Source organism: Microcaecilia unicolor, chromosome 12, assembly GCF_901765095.1.
Source record: "Microcaecilia unicolor chromosome 12, aMicUni1.1, whole genome shotgun sequence".
NCBI classification, from domain to species: domain Eukaryota; kingdom Metazoa; phylum Chordata; class Amphibia; order Gymnophiona; family Siphonopidae; genus Microcaecilia; species Microcaecilia unicolor.
Genome location: NC_044042.1, coordinates 95,484,788 through 95,504,054, shown reverse-complemented (window position 1 = coordinate 95,504,054; position 19,267 = coordinate 95,484,788). Strand labels below are relative to the sequence as shown.

The 19,267-nt window shown below is 45.2% G+C and overlaps 1 protein-coding gene across 4 annotated transcripts in view; it reads left to right on the top strand.

Moving 5' to 3' along the window:
• The window catches only part of GHDC (GH3 domain containing), a 103,378-nt gene extending 84,675 nt beyond the window's left edge, over positions 1-18,703 (top strand). For all 4 annotated transcript variants that reach the window (XM_030221611.1, XM_030221609.1, XM_030221610.1 and 1 more), the window contains 2 exons: positions 3,003-3,091; positions 17,529-18,703. In XM_030221611.1, the coding sequence (XP_030077471.1) occupies positions 3,003-3,091; positions 17,529-17,738 (299 nt within the window). In that variant the 3' untranslated portion in view covers positions 17,739-18,703. The remainder of the gene's footprint in view (positions 1-3,002; positions 3,092-17,528) is intronic.
• Positions 18,704-19,267: the final 564 nt, after the last annotated feature.

The following is a 19,267-nucleotide window of genomic DNA, read 5'->3' as shown; positions in this document are numbered from 1 at the left end:
CAATACACTTGCAGGGAATAACATTCAACCAGCATATGTATTACAGTACCTTTGAAGTGCTTACAATTCACACAAAATTCATCCTCCCATAATCCCATTCTAACTCCCTGGCTGCGTGATCTATATACTCGACGGAGTACTTTGTTTTCTTTCCTGCGCCACTGCATTTTTATGGATTCTCGGTATTCCCAGAAAGAAATACTTCACATTTACTTCAGTTGCCTGCCTTGCCAGATCATTTATCCACACCCGTGCTAGGTATGTTAAAGTTTGACACTGTCCAACCATTCTGCCCCAGAATGTTGTCCTGTGCTTAAATACCAGCCTCGCAGTTCACACACAGATAGTGCGCTGGCACATGCATGGAGCCGTTCTATCTTTTAAAGTTGCAGGCACTGATCTGGTTGCAGAAAAAAAGAAAAATGGGGCATTTAAATCCCCAAAATTGGCATTAAATCCTGTCAAACAACCCTTCTATGGACCTGGTGATAATTTTCTCATGCTGTGTGCATGTTGAAATCCCGTTTACTTCTGCACGTGGTGGAGGAATACATAATAGCCTCATTACCATTCATTTTAATATAATCTGTGCCCTTGTCTGCTGCGCAAGTTCATGCATCCAATAACGCTCCTTGACCATGCACTTCTGCCTTTGGTAGCTTTCTGCATCGGCCCCCCAAGTGAGTGTAGTCCCTGGATACAGCATCAGACCTGCTGGAAATGTATAAAAGGTGTGAAATCTGCACTCCACCTTTTTTCAAGAGGCTTCTTCCTGTAGGTTAGACACTGGCACAATTCGCCAGCAGTGGGAAACTGAAAAGAAGGGATTGTTCTGTGCAGACTCGACAGCTGTCGGCAAGCAAAAACCCAAATCATTACATTGGATCTCATTTTGCAGTCTGCCTTGAATTCCTCCCAGCACTTTAACTGCAGATCTGGAATATGGAGCACAATTTTGCCAGCTGTATTTAAAACATTATCCTTTAATGAACTACTATACCTTTCCCAATTACTAATTTCATATCGTCTGAACAGAACATTAAGATCCTCCCATCAACAAATCCGTCCTCAAACACATTAGAGATTCCATTTTCTTAGTACAAGGACCACGTCTTTGGAAGTCTCATTGAGACTACAGTCATCCCTATCTCAGTTTAAGACTGATCTCAAAACTTACCCAGACGGGGAAGGTTGTCAGCCATAGAGCACCCCTACTGTTCTAGCCCACCTCCCTTTTACTATCACAATTGTATTTCTCCCCTTATTGTATCTTGTCTTTCATTTATTGTCCTCTTTTTCCCCTATCCGTTCTTCTTTAATCTTCTTTATTAGATTGTAAACTGCCCTGATGGCTTCCATTGGGCGGGGTAGTAAGTACTAAATAAACTTGGTAACGTTAACACATTTCATGTACAGTGCATCCCTGTTTCCAAAGATGCCTGCTTCTGTGTATAGAAACATGGAATAGTATAGTAGTGTGAAGCTTCCAGGCCCCTCGCATCTGCTATTCTCCTTTCTCATTGCTAGACCCTGCCTGATCTTCGGCTTTACCCCTCACCATCTCCCTCACTAAGGCCCAGATGATCAAAAGCCCTGCGCTGTTCCGAACAGCGCCCTAAAAATAGCGCCGGGACAGCGCAGGGCTTTTCTGCATCGATGATCAAAGATAATGCATGCAAATCTAAGCAGCACTATTATGTTTGATTATCATGTTGAAGTGCGGGAGAATTGCGCCCGCTCAGCACAATCTTCCTGCACTTGTTTGACAGGTCTGGGCTGTCAAAAGCCCTAACCTGTCAGCCTGGCCCAAGGCCCGAACAACGAGGCCCCCCCCCCCCCCCCAAACCTCCAGAAAACGTCATGGCCGCCGCCGCCGGCCAAACCCTCTCCCCCCCAGCGACGGGGGGGGGGGGGGGGCTGGAGGATCGGTGGGTCTCCAGCCCCCGAAACCCCCAGAAATCGTTCTTCCATCGACCGGGGGGGGGGGGGCTGGAGGTCCGGTGGGGGCCGGGACGGGGCCAGGGGGGTGTCACGACACCAGGGAATTTAAGGAGAACGCTGGGGGGAGGATTTGGGGTGGGCTGGAGGTCCACCGGACCTCTAGCCCCCCCCCCCCCCCCCCCCCCCCCCGTCGATGGAGCAACGATTTCTGGGGGTTTCGGGGGCTGGAGACCCATCGGACCTCCAGCCCCTGTTCGCGTTTGCCTTGGGGGGGGAAGGGGGGCCTGCCAGCATGCAACTGCATGCTGGACAGGGCTCACCATTCCTCCCCAATGATCCGCAAAATCTAACGCCAGCTCGGAGCTGGCGTTGATTTTGCTGCGGCCAGTGACCCAATCTTTGGCGCGCTGGTCGCTGATCATTGGGGATGAATGCGTTAAGCGCCAATTAGCATGCATTTGCAAGCTAATTGCGCTAGAAGCCCTGTTTAGCATGCATTTGTATGCTACTTGCGCTGAGAGCCCTCGAGTGCGCTGTTTCAGGCGCTCGAGGGCTCTGATCATGGGTCGGCTGCAAACTCTGGCGCTAGTATGGCGTTACCAGCCTCTAGCGCCAGAGTTTGCTTTTGATCATGAGGGCCTAAATTTCTTTTGTACTTGCCCTAGGCTATCTTGAATTCTTTTATTGTTTTGACTGCATTTAGCTCTGTTGGAAGGCTGTTTTATGCATTTTGGATACCAAAAGCTGGAGGGTACAGCTTTTTCAAGGGAGGGAAAGTAACATTTTTAGATAGGCATTTTTAAAACATGATTAGGTTAGTTTTTTAAATTAAATTATTTAAATGATCTGTCTTTGTTATACTTTTGCACAGTGTTAAATTATTGTACAAACAGTTTAACGCATTCTTGTTAGGCACACCACAGGTTATTGCGGGAATGAAAGGCCAAGCTGGCTCAGAACCTGGGTTCCCCAGTCTTATACACCTTGAGAACTCTCTCACCAGCAGGTCACCCAGCCACTTGGGGAAAAAAGTGGGCATGATCATTCCTCTCTCGTTACAGGTCTTTTGTGCAGTGGTTCGGATCCACACTATGAAGTGTTTCTGGAATTAAGAGGTGTCAGAAATCTTTCAGAAGAGCAGCGCTACAAGGTGAGAGGCGGTGGATTCCTCTGTTCCAGATGTTTTCACAGGACAGAGGAGCTGCGAAAAAAGGGGAGGGGGGTCTCATTGAGAAATGCCTCTAGAATGGTCTATGACAGGCAGAATGAGAGAGGGGTGCATACAAGCAACCAAGATGGAACTTTGCTGCTTGCTTAGCTAGGGGACCTGCTCAATTCTGCTATGCTGTGCTATGTTCTTTATGTTTTATATACTGCGCATATTATCCATAATGGACTTCTAGCAGTTTACAATTTCAAAGCGAAAAAAGAAAACTCTTCTCGTAACTATTCTGTTAATGGTGATCGCCATTGCGACATAATGTAAGCCACATTGAGCCTGCAAATAGGTGGGGAAATGTGGGATACAAGTGCAGCAAATAAATAAATATACAACATGGCAATCATTACATTTAATAGATTTCCGCAAAACCCTTAAAACCAAGCATCACTAGACTATTAAGACTCAGAGATGTGTTTTCAAAAGTTTCTGAAAAAGAAGAGGGGAGAGCAAGAGCAGAGTCCCTGGAGACCGAGGGTTATGAGCTTCCAAAGTCCTGTTGTGAAAATGGCTGCAGTGAGTGCGACTCCTTTGTAAGGCTGAATGGAGGTTTTAGAAGTCTATGATAATAGTAGCGAGGAGGCCTTCACCATGATGACAAGTTGCCAGGCAGATCACTCAGTTGAAAAACCATGTCACATGAAAGCAGTGTGGGGTGCTTTAACCTAATTGTTGTGGTTGTCTAGGTCTTGCTGCGTCTAAGTAAGTGGAACCGATGTTTCAGCCATCGTGCTGTGGCTTGCTTCTGAAACTGCCTAAGCCTTTTCAAGGCTTTTATATACAGTTTATGCAGTGAAATGGCCAGTGAAAGGTTAACCTGCTGGTAAAGCGGTAGTGACAGAGACATTTTGTGAAAGAATTTCTTGTACTGATGGTATTGTATATGCTGGCTGAAATTCTGATTTTTGTCCACTAGATGGAGCCTCATTATAAGCTCAGCACAGAATTAAATTTTGATGGGTATTTCAAGTTTTTGTGATCTGGGCCCAGATGCACTAAGATCCCCGTTAAGAATCCATTCATATTTTCAAATTGGTAAAAATAACTAATTTGGAAATAGAGATGGATTCCCAAAGAGAATCGCATGCAAATGAGAAGCTCATTGCTTTTGCGACCCAGCTCTTTTGCATGCGATAAGGGGGGAAGCCAGTCGGCCAGCTGAGCATGCGCAGAGCAGCCCATCGCTAAGCGTTGCTGCTCTGCGCATGCTACAGACAGCTCTCATACACTCAGACAAGCTGCGTATATGAGAGCTGGTGTAGCTTTTTTTTTTTTTTCTTCAGAAACAAACTGGGAACCTGCACTCTCCCGCTTCCTTGCCAGGGGCAATACAGGGCAGCGGCAGCACAAGAACTCCTATGTCTCTCCCTCATCGCTGCCTGGCCCCGGACAGCTGAAGCAGGATCCTTTCCTCCCACTGCAGGTACTCACCAGCTCCCTACAGCCTTTCAGGTTGGATTTTTGTCACACTTTTTTGTTTTCTGGTTAAAAGCAGTCCCTCTGCCATGATATTTTGTTCTGTGAAGCTCGTTCAGATTTAGCAGGATCAACAGCTCCAGCCCTCACATTAACTTTTCCACAGTAAAGCTAGGGACTGCTTCTGTGCTTCGGGTCGTAAAACTGCTGTGCATCGCCTTGCATGCACGTTTGTATAGTAATTAGCTCATTATAATAGCTTTGCATTCCATTTTCATTAGCTGCTACCATGATAGAACAAGAGCTTGGAGAACCCCTTTGTGCATGTGTTTTACTCCTTACTCGCTAAACTGGCTCGTTAGGTTTTGTGCATCTGGGCCCTGGCTTTTTCTCACAAGCTTACTAGAGCTGGTATCTGGCACTATCAGCCTTCATTCACAGCTGCCTGGAGGTTTTTCCCTATTTTATTTCCCTCAGCCTTGTCATTGTAGTGAAATACTATGATTGGAGCCACACAGACTTCCCTCTGGATTGTGGCTCTTATGCCACTAGGTATTGTATGAAAGTTGAAGTCCTCTCCCTCTGCATTACTCCAGCCCTAGCTTGCTTGAGGAATAGAAGGCCTACCCAGGACTTGAACCTCGGGGTAGGCCACGTGATAGTGTGCAAACATCGGGCTGCTCCTACTGGTTGGTATTTCATGTATATAAAATGTTTCCCAAAGTAGGTGCCTCATTGTAGGTGCTTTTCCTACATTGTCACGCAGCTGTGGAATGCATTGCTACTTGATCTGAAAACTATTCACGACCTAACCAACTTTCGAAAATCACTAAAGACTTTTCTTTTTAACAAGACTTACCATAATAATCAATAATAGGAATCCTAACACATCACTACTTAAGTACATAAGTACATAAGTAATGCCACACTGGGAAAAGACCAAGGGTCTATCGAGCCCAGCATCCTGTCCACGACAGGGGCCAATCCAGGCCAAGGGCACCTGGCAAGCTTCCCAAACGTACAAACATTCTATACATGTTATTCCCAGAATTGTGGATTTTTCCCAAGTCCATTTAGTAGCGGTTTATGGACTTGTCCTTTAGGAAACCGTCTAACCCCCTTTTAAACTCTGCTAAGCTAACCGCTTTCACCACGTTCTCCGGCAACGAATTCCAGAGTTTAATTACGCTCTGGGTGAAGAAAAATTTTCTCCGATTTGTTTTAAATTTACTACACTGTAGTTTCATCGCATGCCCCCTAGTCCTACTATTTTTGGAAAGCGTGAACAGACGCTTCACATCCACCTGTTCCACTCCACTCATTATTTTATATACCTCTATCATGTCTCCCCTCAGCCGTCACTTCTCCAAGCTAAAAAGCCCTAGCCTCCTTAGTCTTTCTTCATATGGAAGTCGTCCCATCCCCGCTATCATTTTAGTCACCCTTCGCTGCACCTTTTCCAATTCCATTATATCTTTCTTGAGATGCGGAGACCAGAATTGAACACAATACTCAAGGTGCGGTCGCACCATGGAGCGATATAACAGCATTATAACAGCATCACACCTATTTTCCATACCTTTCCTAATAATACCCAACATTCTATTCGCTTTCCGAGCCGCAGCAGCACACTGAGCAGAAGGTTTCAGAGTATTATTGACGACGACACCCAGATCCCTTTCTTGGTCCGTAACTCCTAACGTGGAACCTTGCATGACGTAGCTATAATTCGGGTTCTTTTTTCCCACATGCATCACCTTGCACTTGCTCACATTAAACGTCATCTGCCATTTAGCCGCCCAGTCTCCCAGTCTCGTAAGGTCCTTCTGTAATTTTTCACAATCCTGTCGCGAGTTAACGACTTTGAATGACTTTGTGTCATCAGCAAATTTGATTACCTCGCTAGTTACTCCCATCTCTAAATCATTTATAAATATTTTAAAAAGCAGTGGTCCTAGCACAGACCCCTGAGGAACCCCACTAACTACCCTTCTCCATTGTGAATACTGCCCATTTAACCCCACTCTTTGTTTCCTATCCTTCAACCAGTTTTTAATCCACAATAGGACTTTTCCTCCTATCCCATGACCCTCCAATTTCCTCTGTAGCCTTTCATGAGGTACCTTGTCAAACGCCTTTTGAAAATCCAGATACACAATATCAACCGGTTCCCCTTTGTCCACATGTTTGTTTAGTCCTTCAAAGAATTGAAGTAAATTGGTCAGGCAAGATTTCCCCACACAAAAGCCATGCTGACTCGGTCTCAGTAATCCATGTCCTTGGATGTGCTCTGTAATTTTGTTTTTAATAATAGCCTCTACCATTTTCTCCGGCACCGACATCAGACTCACCGGTCTATAATTTCCCGGATCTCCCCTGGAACCTTTTTTAAAAATGGGCATTACATTGGCCACCCTCCAATCTTCCGGTACCATGCTCGATTTTAAAGATAAATTGCATATCACTAGCAGTAGCTCCGCAAGCTCATTTTTCAGTTCTATCAGTACTCTAAGGTTATCAATAGAAATCAAACAAAGTAAAACATGGAAAAGAAAATAAGATGATACCTTTTTTATTGGACATAACTTAATATCAGTACTCTAGGATGAATACCATCCGGTCCAGGAGATTTGCTACTCTTCAGTTTGCTGAACTGCCCCGTTACATCCTCCAGGTTTACCGTGAAGTCAGTAAGTTTCTCCTACTCGTCCGCTTGAAATATCATTTCCAACACCGGTATCCCACCCAAGTCTTCCTTGGTGAAGACCGAAGCAAAGAATTCATTCAATCTCTCCGCTACTTCTTTGTCTTCCTTGATCGCCCCTTTTACCCCTCGGTCATCCAGCGGCCCTACCGATTCTTTTGCCAGCTTCCTGCTTGTAATATACCGAAAAAAAATTTTACTATGCTTTTTTGCCTCTAAAGCTATCTTTACTTGATATTCTGACTGTTTTCTGATTTACTGAATTGATTATATCCAATATGTTACACTTGTTCTTTATGTAACCAATTGTTTGTCTACTCTTGAATAGCGCTTCCCATGATGTAATGTTGTAAGCCACATTGAGCCTGCAAATAGGTGGGAAAATGTGGGATACAAATGCAACAAATAAATAAATTTAATTAGAGATCTGGACTGAACAAATATGGACATCGTAAGCAAAGCTGTAAACAGAAAATGACAAGTTTTCAGACATATCTTCATTTACTAGTAGGAAATGGAAAAAATATTTGTATTAAAGCTTTACAAGAAGAGAGAATGAATGAACGAACCAGGGCTGTGCTAGAGAAGAGAGACATTCTGTAAATCAAAAGACAGATACAAAATATTGCAGGTTATTGTCCCAGAGAACTTACAGCATATACTAAAGGTGAGAAGGGTGGACATTAGACTTGGGGGGGGGGGGGGGTGAGAGTGATACCTGGAAGCAGTTTGTAGTGGACATAACTAAATGGCACAGCTCCAGACTATATGGTACCATTAATAAACTTACCTCAAAGAAACACTAAATATGAGGCAAGAAACTATCTCAGACTACACCTCCCAAATTGCAAAAAAGTGATCTACAAAACTGTCTACTCTGCAGACAGGTTACAGGACCCGAGGCAACATGGCTTTACCAAAGGAAAATCCTGCCAAATGAATCTTATTGACTTTTTTGACTGGGTGACCAAAGAACTGGATGAGTGACATGCGCTAGATGTAATCTACTTCAGCAAAGCCTTTGATTTGGTCCCCCACAGAAGACTCGTGAATAAGCTGAAAGGGTTGAACTTAGGACCGAAAATGGTGAACTAGATAAGAAACTGGTTGACCGACAGGTGGCAGAGGGTGGTGGTAAATGGAATCCGCTCGGAGGAAAGGAAGGTGAGCAGTGGAGTTCCTCAGGGGTCGGTGCTGGGGCCTATTCTGTTTAATATATTTGTGGGCCATATTGCTGAAGGGTTGGAAGGAAAGGTGTGCCTTTTTGCAGATGACACGAAAATAGCCAATAGAGTGGATACCCTGGAGGGAGTAGAAATGATGAGAAGGGATCTCTGAACGTTAGAAGAATGGTCAAGGGTCTGGCAGTTAAAATTTAATCAATACAAAAGTATATAAATGGAAGAACTTAAAAAAACTTCCTGAGTCAAAAAATTACTCACTACTAAATCTCAGAAAAACAAATTAATCAAAAAGTAATAGCTCACTGCAGCAACTATCTCTCACAATGTGATATGTGTTTTAATGTGTTTTAATATTAGATTGTGAGCTCTTTGAGCAGGGACTGTCTTTCTTCTATGTTTGTGCAGCGCTACGTACGCCTTGTAGCGCTATAGAAATGCTAAATAGTAGTAGTAGTAGTAGTTAATGTGCTCAGTCCGTACCCATTCCAACCATTATATCCCCAAAAGGAATATGTGGTAGTATCACAGATGGAACCATCGTAGCACATTAGGTGTTCCGCCTCCTTATGATGTGTATGTACATACAACTAAGCCATCCATAGCTTCTCTGATATAGATCTATAGCACATCACTACATTCAACTACATGTGCACATATATACTGCAGTTGATGATAAATTCTAATTCATATCTATCTGTACTCCAACACAATATTGTACAGTGTACATGATATCACATATGCACATTTATACAAAATACGTATGATGCAAGTTTCTAAATATTAAAACATAAGTAGGTACATTATAACTTGTGCCAGAAAATACTATATGAATCCCCACATATACATATGCTATTAAAGATTTTACAAATTCAAAGCAAATACATATGAATATCACTTCCCTTGAGGATATGACGCAGTGGCGTACCAAGGTGGGGGCGATCCGCCCCGGGTGCACGCCGCGGGGGGGGGGGGGGGGGGTGGTGCCGCACGCCGGTCAGCTTCATTCGTTTCCATGCTCCCTCTGCCCCGGAACAGGAAGTAACCTGTCCCGGGGCAGAGGGAGCATGGAAACGAAAGAAGCTGACCGGCGCGCAGCACCCCCCCAGCGGCATGCACCCAGGGGAGGGGGTTCTTTCGCAGGGTGGGGGGTGTCCTTGCACCGGGGGGCGGGGCGCTGTACCCGGGGGTGGGGCGCATCGGCGATCCGCCCCGGGTGTCAGCCCCCCTAGGAACGCCACTGATATGACGTGCTCGTGCTTATACTTCATAGTCCATTCATCCTGTCCATTCTCGCAATTTCAGTGAAGGTTCTCTTTAACTCTGGCCGAGTTTCGCATAGTGTCATCAGAAAGGGAATCTGAAAACAGAATCAACATTAACCAAAAACCAACCCCACACGTACTGGAACATACTTTTTACCTTGATCTCCTAAAGCTAACACTCAAAAAAACAAACTACTTACAAAACATTTTACAAAACCAATAACAGACACCAAACCCCGAGTGGGTCCGCATCCGGGATCCACCTTCTGAAGCTAAAGGTAGCAGTGAAAAGGTGGGTTTTCAGCATAGATTTGAAAACAGGTAGAGATGGAGCTAGACGTATAGGTTCAGGAAGTTTATTCCAGGCATAAGGTGCCGCGAGAGAAAAGGAGTGAAGCCTGGAGTTAGCAGTGGAGAAGAAGGGGGACGACAAGAGAAATTTGTCCAGTGAACAGAGTTCACGGGGAGGAATGTAGGGAGAGATGAGAGTGGAGAGGTAATGGGGGGCTGCAGAGTGGATGCATTTAAAGGTCAGTACAAGAAGTTTAAACTGTATGCGGAATTGGACAGGGAGCCAGTGAAGTGACCTGAGGAGTGGGTTAGTGTGGGTAAAATGATTCTGGCGGAAAATAAGTCGTGCCGCAGAATTTTGGACAGATTGGAGAGGAGAGAGATGACTGAGTGGAGACCAGTGAGAAGTAAATTGCAATAGTCCAAGCGAGAGGTGTAGTTAGACTCTGGCGGAAATCTCGGGCCCTTGCTGATTTCTTACACTTTAAGTTCATGCTGACCTCCTTCCAATCTGCTCTTTTACGTGCCAAACAGGATTATTATATCCAACTGACCAACTCTCTTGGCTCTAATCCTCGACTTCTCTTCACCACATTGAACTCTCTCCTCAAGGTGCCCCCTCCTCCAACTCCCCCCTCATTATCTCCTCAGACCCTTGCTGAATTCTTTCACAACAAGGTTCAAAAGATAAACCTTGCTTTCTCTACCTCACCAGCTCTCCCTCCACTAGTCCGTTCCCCTCATTCCCTTTCCTCCTTTTCTGAAGTTACTATTGAGGAAACTACACTTCTCCTTTCTTCCTCAAAATGTACCACCTGTTCCTCTGATCCCATTCCCACCCACCTTCTTAATGCCATCTCTCCTACTCTTATTCCTTTTATCTGTCACATTCTCAACCTCTCACTTTCCACTGCGACTGTCCCTGCTGCCTTTAAACATGCTGTGGTCACACCTCTCCTTAAGAAGCCTTCACTTGACCCTACTTGTCCCTCTAATTACCGACCCATCTCCCTCCTTCCTTTTCTCTCCAAATTACTTGAGCGTGCTGTTCACCGCCGCTGCCTTGATTTTCTCTCCTCACATGCTATTCTTGACCCACTACAATCTGGTTTTCGCCCTCTCCACTCAACCGAAACTGCGCTTAGTAAAGTCTCCAATGACCTATTACTGGCTAAATCCAGAGGTCAATATTCCATCCTCATTCTTCTTGATCTTTCCGCTGCTTTTGACACTGTCGATCACAGCATACTTCTCGATACCCTGTCCTCACTTGGATTCCAGGACTCTGTCCTTTCCTGGTTCTCTTCCTACCTCTCCCTCCGCACCTTTAGTGTTCACTCTGGTGGATCCTCTTCTACCTCTATCCCTCTGCCTGTCGGCGTACCTCAGGGTTCTGTTCTTGGTCCCCTCCTCTTTTCTATCTACACTTCTTCCCTTGGTTCATTAATCTCATCCCATGGCTTTTCCTACCACCTCTATGCTGATGACTCCCAAATCTACCTTTCTACCCCTGATATCTCACCTTGCATCCAAACCAAAGTTTCAGCGTGCTTGTCTGACATTGCTGCCTGGATGTCTCAACGCCACTTGAAATTAAATATGACCAAAAACCGAGCTTCTCATTTTCCCCCCCAAACCCACCTCCCCGCTCCCCCCGTTTTCTATTTCTGTTGATGGCTCTCTCATTCTCCCTGTCTCCTCAGCTCGAAACCTTGGGGTCATCTTTGACTCTTCTCTCTCCTTCTCTGCTCATATCCAGCAGACCGCCAAGACCTGTCGTTTCTTTCTTTACAACATCCGTAAAATCCGCCCCTTTCTTTCCGAGCACTCTACCAAAACCCTCATCCACACCCTTGTCACCTCTCGTTTAGACTACTGCAATCTGCTTCTTGCTGGCCTCCCACTTAGTCACCTCTCCCCTCTCCAGTCGGTTCAAAACTCTGCTGCCCGTCTCATCTTCCGCCAGGGTCGCTTTACTCATACTACCCCTCTCCTCAAGACCCTTCACTGGCTCCCTATCCGTTTTCGCATCCTGTTCAAACTTCTTCTACTAACCTATAAATGTATTCACTCTGCTGCTCCCCAGTATCTCTCCACACTCGTCCTTCCCTACACCCCTTCCCGTGCACTCCGCTCCATGGATAAATCCTTCTTATCTGTTCCCTTCTCCACTACTGCCAACTCCAGACTTCGCGCCTTCTGTCTCGCTGCACCCTACGCCTGGAATAAACTTCCTGAGCCCCTACATCTTGCCCCATCCTTGGCCACCTTTAAATCTAGACTGAAAGCCCACCTCTTTAACATTGCTTTTGACTCGTAACCACTCGCCTCCACCTACCCTCCTCTCTTCCTTCCCGATCACATTAATTGATTTGATGTGCTTACTTTATTTATTTTTTGTCTATTAGATTGTAAGCTCTTTGAGCAGGGACTGTCTTTCTTCTATGTTTGTGCAGCGCTGCGTATGCCTTGTAGCGCTATAGAAATGCTAAATAGTAGTAGTAGTTGCCGGAGAAAGTAGTGACAGTAGCTGGCCTTACGGAATTTAAAGGGGGTTTGGACAGATTCCTGAGGGAAAAGTCCATTGAGCATTATTAAATTTTTTTTTTTTTTTTTTGGGGGGGGGGGGGGGGTGGCGGGGTTCTTGAAGCCTGGATTGGCCGCTGTCAGAGACAGGATGCTGGGCTTGATGGACCCTTGGTCTTTTCCCAGTATGGCGGTGCTTATGTGCTAATGCCAAGAAGTGTAGAGTGATGCCCTTGGGAAGCAAAACCCAAAATAGAGATACCGGATAGGAGGGGAGAGATTAGTAAGCTCAACTCAGGAGAGAGACCTTGGGGTGTTGGTGTCGGAAGTATCTGAAGGTGAAGAAACAATGTGACAAGGTGACGGCCGTGGCCAGAAGGATGCTAGGCTGCGTAGAGAGGGGCATAATCAGCAGAAGAAAGGAGGTGTTGATGCCCCTCTACAAGTCGTTGATGAGGCCCCACTTGGAGTATTGTGTTCAGTTTTGGAGGCCATATCTTGCTAAAGATGTAAAAAGACTGGAAGCGGTGCAAAGAAAAGCAACAAAAATGATATGGGATTTGCATTGCAAACCATACGAGGAGAGTCTTGCTGACCTGAACATGTATACCTTGGAGGAAAGGAGAAACGGGTGATATGATACAGACGTTCAAATATTTGAAAGGTATTAATCCGCAAACGAACCTTTTCCGGAGACGGGAAGGCGGTAGAACTAGAGGACATGAATTGAAGTTGAAGGGGGGCAAACTCAGGATTAATGTCAGGAAGTATTTTTTCAGGGAGAGGGTGGTGGATATGTGGAATGCCCTCCCGCGGGAGGTGGTGGAGATAAATGGTAATGGAATTCAAACATGCGTGGGATAAACACAAAGGAATCCTGTTTAGTAGGAATGGTTCCGTGGAATCTTAGTGGAGATTGGGTGGCGACGCCGGTAATTGGGAAACAAAACGGGAGCTGGCCAGACTTCTATGGTCTACGTCCTGATCGTGATTGAATAGATAGGGATGGGCTGGAGTGTAAATTTTAAGGGGCTTCGATGTTAGCTTCAGAACTTAGTACAAGAACAGGACTGGGCAGACTTCTACATACAGTCTGTGCCCTGAGAATGGCAAGGACAAATCAAACTCGTGTATACGTATAAAGTATCACATACCATGTAAAATGAGTTTATCTTGTTGGGCAGACTGAATGGACTGTTCAGGTCTTTATCTGCCGTCATTTACTATGTTACTTCTTTTACCTAGGAACCAAATGGTGGAACGCCTTTCCACCCAAAATAAGAAATATACTGGAATATACTAGATTCTGCAAAATCCTCAAATCGTCCCTATTCAAACAAACCCTCACAAAGGACAACCATATCTCAAAAAATTAATTATTACCTGAATTGGTTATTACTCTATTATACCATTAACTTTCTCTTTGCTTCATGTACAATTTCTCGTTCATAATAGATTTTCTAAATGTTAAACATCCATAGCTATCCCAGTACGTTTATGATACTGTATTGTAAAATTGGATTCTTAGAACAAATTACTTTCTTATGCATTAATCTTATGTATCGTATACTGTTTATTGTAAGCCACATTGAACTGAAACTTGTTTGGGATAATGTGGGTTATAAATGTCACAAATAAATAAAAATAAACAACAGTATGGAAGCTGGGGAAAGAGGCACTAGCTACAGATTTATATAAAGAATTAGTGAATTCAAACAATTAATCATTAACAACCTTTAAACATAATGACAGAGTGGTGGTGGTGGGGGGCTTCATCATTGTCTAACAGTTTTGAAATTGTGGAGTGGAGGAGTGGCCTAGTGGTTAGGGTGGTGGACTTTGGTCCTGAGGAACTGAGTTCGATTCCCGGCACAGGCAGCTCCTTGTGACTCTGGGCAAGTCACTTAACCCTCCATTGCCTGCCGCATTGAGCCTGCCATGAGTGGGAAAGCGCGGGATACAAATGTAACAAAAAAAAAAAAAATCTAACCAGAGAGATCCAGATGCAGTGGCGTTTTATCTTGATCCCTTCCAAGGAGCCTCATCACTGCAGGAATTATGAGTTTGTCCTGAGTTTATCTATAATTTACCTTCTAAAGCCAAATAATATTGCAACAGGACATGTAATGTAAACCAGGTAGACAGTATGTAAATACTTTCTAACCATCTGGAGCCCTGCCAGATATTTCTGTGCCATGGAGAGAATAAACAATCAAGCAACAATGTGAAATGAAACTGGGCACCCACAGGTAGGATGGACTAACTGAATACACCAGGTTTTCTGATTCATAAAGACCAATGTCTGAAGCAGAGGGTGAGAGGATTATTTCTTGTCTTGGTCCTGTTAGTATCTACCTTCCTCCACAAATATTTGAGGGCTGTGAAACCCCCTTGAATTTGCTTTGGAATTGTACTGAGGTATTACTTCTGGGTAGAGTGATAGAGCAGAGAAGACTGGACATCAGCCAATCAAAATATGAGCTGCCTAGCCTTCTAAGCTCCTCCCATAAGGTTGTTAATATTAAGCTCCTCCCACAAGGTTATTAATATTATACCAGAGGGGCCTGGCCAGAATCCTGACTCGGGATTGGTGGAGTACCCCAGAAGAATTTGGATTAACACATAGCAGCATGTTTTCTCTTCTATTGGATTAGCTTATCCTGATTATTTGGGAAGGGTATCACCCCTTTGTATAATGTTGGTGTGTGTGTGTGGGGGGTTGATCTTTTATTTTTTGTTGATTGTGACCTGCCTTGAAGCAGTGAGATAGGCAGGACACGAATAAAATAAATGAACTCTCTGGTTCTGTTCATCAGTAACTTTGCAGGAGTCTCATAGTGGGAGAAAAACTGTGTGACAATTCTACCATATTTTAATAGATATGTTGCTTTTTATGGAAATACTAAAGTTAAAATAAATAATGCAGATAAGTCTGTTGATGTGGTGTATATTTAGTGATTAAATGTGAATTTGTCTCTGAGTCACATTGCCAGAGATTTCATTGTTTGGTCTGAGGCATGCATAAATTCTCTCTGCAGAATGGCTTGGTCTGGTGCTGAGACTCTAAGCTGCTACTAGAGCAGCTGACTTGAAAGCACAGATGGGTAGATGATCGAAAGCCCCGCACTGTTCCAAACAGCGCTCTAAAAATAGCACTGGATCAGTGCGGGGCTTTACCACCCCTATGATCAGAGATAATAGCATACAAATTTAAGCACGCTATTATCTCTGATCATAGGGTAAAGTGTAGGAGGATTTTGCCTGAATTCTCCCTCATTTGTTTGTCAGCCCAGACCTATCAAACCCAGGGGCTGTAGGTCCATGGGACCACCAGACCCCAAACAGCCTGGCCCTGGTGGCCTAGTTCCCTCACCCTGAGCCAAGCGACATGGGGGCTGGAGGTCCGGCAGACCTCCAGTCCCCCCAACACAGGTTCAGAGGGGGCTGGAAATCCAGTGTGTGAAACTACACCCAATGCATCCCAGCATGCACTGGGAAGGGCTGGGCACTGCCGTTTTCGTGGCGGTGCCGATGGGAGGCCACCTCCCTCTGACGAAGATAGGGTGGGGAAGGGCTGCTAGACCACCAGGTAAGGGGGGGGAATTGACTTGCGGTCTACTGGGTCACTAGGGCTCCATTTGAAGGGATACTAGGGAGGCTGGAGGTCCATCGGACCTCCAGCCCCCATGTCGTTGGGGGGGGGGGGGGGAGCTGCTGCATTGGGGGGGGAATGGGGGGCCTGTTAGCATGCAAATGCATTTTGGACAGGGCTAACCATTGGTCTGCAAACTCTAACTCCAGCTCCGAGCTGGTGTAGGGTTTTGTGCACTGCTTGTTGATCATTGGGGAGGAATACATTTAGCATGCATTTGCATTCTAGTTGCGTTCAGAGCCCATGAGCATGTTTCACTCGCTCGTGGGCTCTGATCATGGGGCAGTAGCAAACATGGCACTAACGGCCTCTAGCGCTTGCGTTTGCTTCTGATCATCTGGGCAAGAATGTGCTGTTAATCCCAGCGCCTGTAACTGTCTGGATATTACTGATGACCTGAGTCTGCTCCGGTCCTTCTTGGTTCATGATTGGCTTGTTGTGTCCTGAGGACTGGATATGAGGAAGGGAGGATATGATAGACATTTACCTGAGAGGCATTAATAATGCACAAGATGTTTAACCTTTTTCAGTGGAATGGAAGGTGTAGCCCAGACAGGTCAGGATATGAGGCACCAAGAGGATGGCCCCAGGAACATTGACAGGAAATATTTTTCATTTATATATTTTATTTATTGAGAATTTACTATACCGCCTTAACTGACGAGTGGTCAATTCCTGGCATCCCCTCCCAAAACAAGTGCTGGAAGCTAAAACAGTAATGCATTTCAAAAGGTTGTGGTGAGAAACAGAAGATCCTCACCTGCAAGAAATGAAGGAATTGCAGAAGCACAACCTAATAGTGCTACAAGCCATGGGATACCTAGGGGAGCAGTGGCTTTACAAGCCTTACAGCAGTGGTGTGACTACATTGGACTTCCAGGAACCTGCATTGAGTGACCATGGTTAAACTCCAACCTGCAGACAGTGGCTTTGTAAGTCATTGTAGCTGTGTGATTTCTTAGACAGTTCCTTAAAACATGCAGGGGGACCTGGCTGTGGAATCTTGGTTGCTGTTACAGAAATATTGGAGAAGGAAGGAAGAGACTTTATGATTTTGCTTGTGGAGTAGGCAGGTACTGAACTCATCTATTAATGCTACAGCTTCCGAGTGTGCATATAATGGTGGCAAAAGGCTGGAGAGTTTGCATAAGAGACTAGCTGAATAAACCGCGTGAGTCAATTGAATGATCTTTGTTATACGCTTTGTTGCTCTGTTCAAAGTGTTTGTGTCTTCTGCTTGTGAGAAACTTGAGTTTACCTCTCTTAGGGCTCTTTTGCAGCACTAGCTGGGATGCATAGTAAAACTCCTGCTTTTCTTTTACCATTTCTACAGCTGGATCAGTGCCTCCAGGAAGCCTGCCCACTGTATAAACTGTTCCGCTTCAAAGGGAGTATCGGGCCTGTCCGGGTGCACCTGGTCCAGCCTCAGGCTTTCCTGCAGCTCCATCAGTACATCAGGAACTGCTCAGGTGCCTCCCAGATGTCCCGGATCCTGAGAAGAAAGGAGGAGATTGAGTTTATCCAAAGAAAAGTCATTTCCTAAAAATTGCAGAGAGCATAAAGAGGAAAAATGCTCCTGTCTCCTCACTGCTGTGATTTTATCACCTGACAAATCCGTATGTAACACCTTAGAAGCGTTATGTGCATATAATTCAAGAGAAATATTCAATCAGTTGATGTCAGCAGGAGAACACAAGCGCCTTCTCAGCTGAAGTGTCAGTGTGAGACATGATCTTGTGCCGCCATAAATGTAACATCCCCCTTAATGCTTCAGAAACGCACAAGAATCACAGCGTGAAACAGTCAACACAGAACGCAAGTGTAATATTAGCTTTCCTCTCTGGTGTTCCAAAAGTGGTCCGAGACGTGGCTACGTGTGAACACAAGTGTAACAGCCCTCTTTGAGCTCTGGAAACAGCTGCTGATGTTCAAGGTGGAGGTATGGCAGAGCACAGTTATGGGGTGAGACCACAGGAAGGGCTTAAAACATGATTACCAGCTTCTGCCAAGTTTCATTCTAAATGTGGCATTATTTTACTGCAGAACTGGGCATTGTGCCTAGTTTCATAATAGATGATGGCAGAAAAAGGCAAACAGCCCCACTGGGCCTGCCCGGTTTTTTCTGTACTGCAAATAAATATCCTGCTGCTAGCCAGAGAATTATGGCTACCCTCCCTACTTGTATCTTTAGTTCTTCCCCATTCCAGGCAGATGAGTATTTGTTTTACACCTGGTCCCATCTCCTCTCCAACCTGTACAGCCATCAAAACCAGTGATGTGGGTCATTTAGACCCCCTTGGCAACTACCACCAGCCTAGCAGCACTAGTCTTGAAAACATGGTCTTTTAATTTGTGTAAATCTTGGCAGTCCGGGGAGGGTGAATTCTGTATTATGATGATGTATGGGTAAGTTCTGATATTTTATTTTTGTAACTCGCTTTGACCTATCCACTACCATACACTAAAGTAAAGTAACCCAGCTTCCTCCTGCCTGCTGTGTCACTTGATTTATTTGATCTCTTAGCCTTGTTCCTACCTTCTTTCCACATCTCACCCAAGCATACTCACATTTCATTCCATTCCACTTCTCCCCTTGGTATGCTGCTTATTACAGATCAAATTAATTGGTGCACAAGAAAAACAGTACCTGATGATAATTTTAAAATGTTAGATCAAAATTTCATAATACGTGGAGGGGCATAATCGAACGGGGGCGCCCATCTCTAAGGACGGCCCCGTAAAGGGGCGTCCCCGACCATCTTTCATTTCGATAATACAGTCGGGGACGGCCAAATCTCAACATTTTGGTCAACCTTAGAGATGGCCGCCCTTAGAGGTGGCCAATAATGGAAACTAAGGACGTCCATCTCAAAAACGGCCAAATCCAAGCCATTTGGTCGTGGGAGGAGCCAGCATTTGTAGTGCACTGGTCCCCCTCACATGCCAGGACACCAACTGGGCACCCTAGGGGGCACTGCAGTGGACTTCAGAAATTGCTCCCAGGTGCATAGCTCCCTTACCCTGGGTGCTGAGCCCCCCAAATCCCCCCAGGTCCGCCTGCCTGCACCCACT